General features: G+C 41.8%; 1 protein-coding gene across 5 annotated transcripts; it reads right to left on the reverse strand.

The window, feature by feature from the left end:
• Positions 1 to 1,055: 1,055 nt before the first annotated feature.
• On the reverse strand, positions 1,056 to 6,420 carry LOC148026777 (uncharacterized). 5 transcript variants are annotated; one of them, XM_087691275.1, is made up of 6 exons: positions 6,273 to 6,420; positions 5,866 to 6,152; positions 5,227 to 5,754; positions 4,571 to 4,835; positions 3,614 to 4,408; positions 1,056 to 3,518 (listed from the first exon to the last, which is right to left on the reverse strand). In XM_087691275.1, the coding sequence occupies exons 4-6, from the start codon at positions 4,808 to 4,810 to the stop codon at positions 1,332 to 1,334; spliced, it is 3,222 nt and encodes a 1,073-aa protein (XP_087547401.1). In that variant the 5' UTR covers positions 4,811 to 4,835; positions 5,227 to 5,754; positions 5,866 to 6,152; positions 6,273 to 6,420; the 3' UTR covers positions 1,056 to 1,331. The 5 variants fall into 5 exon arrangements, with proteins under 5 accessions (XP_087547401.1, XP_087547402.1, XP_087547404.1 ...); XM_087691276.1 differs by having other exon boundaries at positions 5,181 to 5,754; XM_087691278.1 differs by having other exon boundaries at positions 5,177 to 5,754.
• Positions 6,421 to 7,709: the final 1,289 nt, after the last annotated feature.

The raw sequence follows: 7,709 nt of genomic DNA on the forward strand, positions 1-7,709 counted from the left end.
TCCATAGACCAAAGTAGATATTTGTGACCCTCCTAACTCACATTCTCTCTCTTGCAACCCCAAGTTCATAGCATGGAAGCAATAGTAATCTAGGGAAATGACCCAACCCCATGATGTGCAAGTATAATGCATTATGCTATCCAAACCCCATGATGTGCAAGTATAATACATTATGCTATCCAAACCCCATGATGTGGAAGGCTAGCGTTACCAATTTATTTGCATTACCTCTTGCTTGACATTCTCCTTCTCTGCCTCCTCTGATTTCTTGCAAAGGAACTATCAAACTCGAAAAACCAAGTGAGATTAAAAAACAAAAGGACTCTCAGCCAAAGACATCCTTACTAGCCTCATGGCAGTATACGGGCTTACTTAGCTAGCTAGATCCCACACTATAAACCAGACAACAATAATTGCCCTATTTTTCTATGCACTATGGTTAGACATGGGGGGTTTGTGTTTCTTCAAAAAACTGATAACGGTATATGCTAAAACAACAATTACTTGTACTTCAAAACCATACAATAAACCCTTTGTGCATGTGAACTAATAGACTTCCATTTCCTCAAACATCCCTCGTGAACTATCACTCTGTTTTTTCGCATAGGTGATTTCCCCACTTCAATTTGAAACAACACATCAAACAATGCATCAAAACTGGATAGTAAACCAATATAAATATGAGTCTTCTCTGATAAGCCAAAGGGCTTAGTTCAAAGGAATCAGGCCATGCACCTCTTTATTGGCAAAGGGTTGGTCTCTCATAAGCCAAAGGTAGCAAGGTAGCATTGGTGGCCAAGCAGACGGTATCTAATTGGCAGGCTCAGCAGGACATCATTCTTGAAACTATATCTGCATTTTCACTTCTTACACACACACATTGTTGAAATCACAGAGTTGTTGATTAGCTTGCACAAAAAGAACATGGGATGTAGGGTGTCTGGAAAACCAAACAGTGAGTTTGATGGACAAGAAGTAAAAATACTGACTCTTATCACATGCAACCAGCAGATTAAAAACATGTTATCAGCAAGTATGACCAATGGTTGAACCAAGTAGGTGTGAAAACTCATGAAATCTTTGTATGGACTGCACCCAAGAATGGTTTCTTATCCCTGCATTCTTCCAGTTTTGGTATGCATTGACACACTAAAACTAAGGATATCCAATTTGAACAAAGCAAGACTTGAGTTTTTGTCATCGTATACAAAGATAAATACACCAATAATTACAGAAGCCTTTAATCGGTACCCCCCAAAATCTCGATAGCACAAGGCTCAACCAAACAGGTGCATTTCGGAGCAACATTAGCCTGTCCAACAATTCTCTTCTTAGGGTGAAGAGACAGCAACATGGACTGGTAAAGGTGACCATTGACTGCGTTGGCGTCTCACACGCCTTCTCTGAGTCAATTCACCCCAAGAAAATGAACTGGAGCTTTCAGCTTCCGAAGATTTTGACAATCCAGGAGTTTTTTTCTGGTCATTAGTATCCCTCACTACCTCTGGTATAGGGATATCATCTTGTTTACACCAGATGGCACTGTCAGCCTTCATGACAGACGTGTCAGTTGGACAATCCATAAATCTTCCTCCAGTTATCTGAATATCCTCAGTAGCTTCCTCGGTTGAAAGTGTGGCTGCAAAGGTCTGACTCCGCCCATTGTCTGGTTTCTCCTTCCTGAATGGCAATCCCAGGCTCATAGAAGACTCCCTTGATCTTTGCCCCGTGTCGAAGACATGTAGAACCTCTTTATCAGTTACAGTGCCCCCTGCATCAAGTGTAAGTATCACAGATGAATAGGGGTCAGGTTCTGTGGCAGATTGGCCCATGTCTGTTCCTGTTCTCTGAAGTAAATCTAAATGTCCACAGTTGTGCGAGATTGCTTGAGCACCCTGTGAAATACTTGGTCTATGAACATCATTTACTTTCTGTTTGCAACTACTGCAGTGTTCAAGTAGACTCTTATTCATGCATGTTTGTCTACTTTCAGGTACCTTGTCAGTGTGTGATACCACATCACTTAAGCTGAGAAGGATTTCAGCTGCTTGGCCTGTGTGATCAGAGACCTCATGCTCAATCTCTTTTGCTTCTAAGGCATTGTCATGATGGTTGCATGCTTCTTCAAAAGCACCCTTGATGAACCTTGGAAATCCAGTGACACTAAAACCATTCAGGTCCAACAGTTCCTTTGATTCCAGGGCATCACAACTGTTCTCAATAAGCCCTCTATCAGCAGACCTGCAGGCTTCCTTGTCACACAGCTCTGCCTTTGCAGCTCCTTTATTGATTGCTTTGGTGTGTCCTTCCTTCAGCTCATCAGTTCCATCTGCTGAGATGTTCAAACTATTCCTTGTTAAGGCAATTCGTTCTTTATTTAGATCTATATCATTCTTCTCTATTGTAGAGTAAGAAGTGATCTTGGTCATCATTGTGTCTGCCCTTACCATGTCTTGACCCACTGATGGCCTTGATGCTCTTTGAGTCAATATACTTTTCTGTTCCTCATTTTCAAATGTCTCAAACAGATGAGTGTGGAACTTATGAAGAGGCCTTTCAGCAGTAGACATATGAGAAGGCATAGTTTCTCTCTCTGGACTATCACTAGAAGTAGACTGCTGATGGTCAGCCCCAGAAAACAGTGGGTGACGCTTTTTAGAGTGCATGGTTGCATCCCTAAACAGTGTAAACTCATCATTTTTGCTTCCTCTAGATGGCATCCCATCAAGATTACTGGTTGAAAGACTCAATGTGAGTTCAGTTTCTGGCAATATAACCATTGGATCAGCTAATTGCTTTCCATTGGACAATTCTGGCACAGTTGGGCGTGTCATTGAGAACATGGCAGGAGTGAGCATATCACCAAGTGACTCTCGGAAATGAGAGTCCAACTGCTTGGACGGTTGTTCATTACTATCACCAACTGGTAGCTGTACAGCTGCAGAGTTTATAAAAGCAGGCATACCTACTATTCCCGAAGGTTGCAGAGGTCTTGTGAGTGATGAAAAACTGCTGTTTTGCTGTAACCAGGGATGTATCATGGGACCCTTAACGGCCTCACTTGCAAAGGTTGGAGGCTGTGTATTGATAGACAGATGATTGGAGGTAAAGAATGGAAAGGTATCTGCACTACCATTTTTTAATGGCAGAGGTTCTAAAATATTTTTTACTGATTCAATGCCTAGTTGGAATGGTCTTTCCGATCCAGCACAGCCAGTTGCTGAGTGCATGCCTTGTTGGAATGGTCTGGCCAATCCAGCATTGATGGTTGCTGAATGCTTAATTTGAGGCCTCGTTGAGGGCACTTGATTAAGCTGAAACTTGATCCCATCATTAGACCATGAATCTCCTGATTTTTCTGGCTGATGGAAAGCGACAGGTGTCCTTATACCTCCAGAAAAGGAAGTTGACAGATCAACTGCATCTTTCTTTTGCAGGAAACCAGGTAAGAATTGATGCTCGGTCAATGCTTGAGTCATCCTCTTGTCAGATGCTGCTTTGATCAAAGTCGGGTTATCCTGCAAAAAGTGATTCCATACAGGTAATCAAATCGAGATACTTCTAACACTTTACAGTGTTGCAGGTAGCACAATTCACAAGATGAGTTTACAACCTTGAGGAGCCAATGTGCAGGCTTTGAGCTATGATTTGCAATGCTCTTGTTATACTCTGGAGCAGAGGACCAATTTCCTATGCCCGGCAGACCTAGAGTTAATTGGTCATTAACCTGGTTTTCATGATTGAATCCTGTAAGCTGTTTGAATAAGGGCTTCATGGATACACTAACTTTGGGTTGTATAACGGGGCCAAAAGATGCTTCTCTAGAGCCACATGAATGAGGCCCTTGCTGTCTTTGATCCTCCAATTCATTATTGCTGGATTTCATAGTGGTAGATTCAACAGCATTGGAATCCCGGTTTGGGTTTGAATCTATGCACTTTGCTTCAGTAATCTTTTGGCCATCAAGCAATGTGCTGCATGAGTCATGACTAATGTGTGCTGACACAGAGAGTAGATTGTTGCCTTGTCGTGTGCATCCCTCCTCTGCTTCCACATCCAGGTACTCTTCTGGAGGGAGCTCCAAGTTAAATACTGTCCTGACGACTCTTTGACACTTTGACTTGATGAGATCATCACAACATTCCGTAACTCCTGTAGCAGTTTTCTGATGCTCTGGAAAATGTATTTCTTCTGATTTGGCTGCAAAGCAATTGGAATCCAGCCTACACCTGTCCTTCAACCCACCTCTTGCCCCTGTATATCTTAAAGGGTCAGCACTGTAGTTGAATGAGCTGTTTGCGTACCTAGGGTCTGTACAAGGAAAAGAAGCCAATGTATGTAAAACTTTTGTTCTCGATTCAGCCATTAAGGACCGCTGCACTTGATAGAGCCTGTGAAGTTCACGGACCTGACACACAAAAGACAAAGTCAAATCATGGTAAAAGCTTCGATGAGTTAAGAAAACCTCACTCAATACTGGAACCACTCCATAGTTTATGAGTCACTCATGTAAAAATACGAAGTACCAATATCAACTTCCGTGCTTGCTTGTAGGTGGCTAAGCACAAACCTGCTCTCTGAACATTGCTTCATGCTGCAACATTGTTTGTTTCAGTACATCCAGATCCTTTTGAGAATCATCTTTTAATGCCACCTTCTGACTGGAATCAGTGGCAGCCTCTGTTTGCACAAGAGCTGAGGTCTCTGGGAAAACAGGTAAAGCAAAAACCTCAACTGCTCTTGATTTTCTATCTGCTTTAGCCCGCTTGCTCGAAAGCAAAACAAATGACTTATTTTCATTCTTCTTCATCTTTACTCACGTGATGTTTGAATACCTGCAAGGAAGATCTGTTGATAAACAGCTTGAATGCATATATATCACATAACTATGCATGGAAAATCTCACTATTGTGCTACTTCCTACCCTTTCCCTATTGACATTTTTGCTGATGAAATGAAATATAGAAGATGCAAGTGCCATTATGTCCCATTTTCAGTTCATTAGGCTTTAACCATAAAGACTCTGTAGAAAGTTCCTGCCAGAGGGGGACTGTATGTTTCCTGCCAGAGCTTGGCTTAGCATATGGAGATGAAATTGGTGTAGAGGAAGCCAAGCCAAGATAGTTATCATATAAAAGAACTTTTGTGTGAAATATATGCATGGAGCAAGATCTACCTACACAATTCTGAAACATATGCCATGCCTCAAAGAAATCAACTTTGCACCTCTTCTGAAACATGGCATTGGTAAAACTTCTTCCAGCTGCCTTCCCTAAAGGAGATGCAGAATAGCTGTGAGAATTTTCCCTGATTGTCCACAAAACCACAAAGACCCACCATGACAGTGCCATTTTGCTGACCCTTGACTAATGGATCCGAACGTGTGAGCTAGAAAAGGTGAACGTGAACGGACAAAGAATCCTAATTTGATGTCACTTGCTATGTAATTGATGTCTCCTCCCTTTGGATAGGAACAGCAACAATACATGGGAACTATAATTGAATCTCAGGGACCCTAGCGTTTCAACGATCTTGTCTACAGCTGCTTCCATGCTTTTGGAAATCTGCACCCAGGTGCTACAATATGATGCTTTGCCTGATGCAGATTAATACAGTTCAAGAAGATTTAAGAGAGTTCCTTCTTCTGCTCTGTTTTCTGTGATGACACAGATCTGGGAGTCTCAGAGCCAAGAAGGCCCAGATTGTGCTGTCCCATTAACAGGGAAAGCTACCCTGTAACAAAGAGACCAATCCCTGTGAAGAACCCAGGGGGGCAAGTTAAACCTGCCATGCAATCAATCCAAATAGAACAACTCCTTTTTATCCCCCCATTTTCATGCAAAGAAAAATTATACAAGGATTTACCAGAGTGTTGCGCCTGATATTGATTTTCCGATGGCACTCTTGATGAGCCCAAAGGGAAGATACAGAGAGCACCTGACAGAAAGTCCGGGCTGTTTCTGAGCTGCAGCACTTCAAAAGAGCATCGCGATTCAATTTCATTGAACTCACGAATCCCCTCTCTCTCTCTTCCCCTCCCCTTAAGGGCCCATGGGATTCACATGAAAATAATAAATCTGATCGGATTCCATCCCTTTACTTGTCGCTCTTGTCTTACCAACAATCATCCATCGAAATCTCTCGCTTTCTCTCTGTGGGCAACCCGCAAATGCGGCCAGCAAACACATCCCAAATGGGTAATTCAAATCAGCCCAAAGGACCCCTGCTAAAAGCAAGCGCAGGGAAGCTGCATGAGAAAATTTAAAATTTACCATCGTGATGTCATCCACAGGAGAAAAAGTTTGTGTCTCCGGATTCCAGAAAGAGAAGTGTGGAGATTTGTGCTTAAAAAAACAGATGACAGATGAGATGATGAGCCTGACATGGAAGCGAATCTGGAAAAGACGCACATGATCCATTACCCCAAAAAAGTCCAGACTCCGGAGAGCAGACACACACAGTGGATCTTGGAGCCCCCAGCCTCCTCTTGACACGTTTCAGCTTTATGGCTCTATGCTCTCAGTTCTGTTTGGGGATTCTAAGAGCGCCTTCCCACGCCTCCCATAGTCATCACATTTCCTTCCTTCTTGGTCTTGTAAAATAGGCCCAATGAGATTACATCAACTACCCAAGAAAAATAGGCGCTCTTTGAATAATGCATTGTTCAGCTATTGCAGTAACGACCACAAGCATGTAGCATAGACTAAACAACATGCACCACTATCGAATCGACTCAAGGATTTACTATATGTAAACCTTCGATATCTCCTGTATTCAAGGCCTGTGTTAAAAACCTCTTATTTATGAAATTGTCATTAATAAACTGTACCGTTTTTCTATTAAATTATAAATAGCCCTTTAAATCGGCCTTTCTTCTAACAAAATATTTAACACATTCAATTACATGCATAGAGGAGAGCCCTCTCTATGCATGGGGAAACATTGTGCCCAATCTTGTGTTGTTCTCCACTTTCCTTTCTGCATTAAGTCTCTTTTAGTGTATTCTTAACTTGGCAATTGTTGGGGGGGGGGGGGGGGGGGGGGGATTTTATCATTCACTAATAGGCAAGTCTTGCATCATGATTGTACACATCATTGTTGAGCTAAGCAAGCCACCACTAAGTTCCATTTAATGGTGAACTAAACAAGCGAGTTTCTCAACATTAACTTCATGACTTCTACAATCGCCTAGAACTACCCTTTCTAATAAGCCTTGATTCATGTATGAAATGCATGATCACCTTATTCATTAACTATGTGGAACTAAACTTGGAGGGTGGGTTTAGACTTGATGGCTACAAGGGAAAATATGCCTTACCTTTACACGTGGTAATTGTCTACCTATGTACCATTATTGCTATGAAATTTGGTACCTTAAGCAATCCCAACTTAGAAGCACTAGATACACTACAGATAACAAAGTTAACATGTTGAATTATGAGTTTCTACAATTTTGTGCGCACAACTTTAGGTAGCCAATTGTGATTATGCTACCTTAATTGTGAACTGTGGACAACTACATGAGAGCAACCAATAGATGCACATCACTCACTTTCTAAAAAATGCAAAATAGACCTTGATAGACCCAACAAATTGAAGGGAGAAGAATAATTTACCTTTAGATGTGGCATCTTCCATTTGTGTTGCATTTAGTAGTAAGAAATTCTAGTACATTAAAATGTGTTGGATTGGGAGGGCTACACACATTA

The sequence above is a fragment of the Lygodium microphyllum genome, chromosome 13 (assembly GCF_053477565.2).
Source record: "Lygodium microphyllum isolate KBCC chromosome 13, Lygodium_microphyllum_v1.1.10, whole genome shotgun sequence".
Taxonomy (NCBI): Eukaryota; Viridiplantae; Streptophyta; class Polypodiopsida; order Schizaeales; family Lygodiaceae; genus Lygodium; species Lygodium microphyllum.

What these genes read in the sequence shown, in the direction of transcription:
- LOC148026777 (XM_087691273.1), bottom strand. Translation starts at nt 4,810, where the DNA reads ATGAAGAAGAATGAAAATAAGTCATTTGTTTTGCTTTCGAGCAAGCGG. An exon ending in AAGCAATGTTCAGAGAGCAG is followed by an intron (nt 4,409 to 4,570) that starts GTTTGTGCTTAG and finishes TTTGTGTGTCAG; the next exon opens with GTCCGTGAACTTCACAGGCT. An exon ending in CTGCACATTGGCTCCTCAAG is followed by an intron (nt 3,519 to 3,613) that starts GTTGTAAACTCA and finishes CACTTTTTGCAG; the next exon opens with GATAACCCGACTTTGATCAA.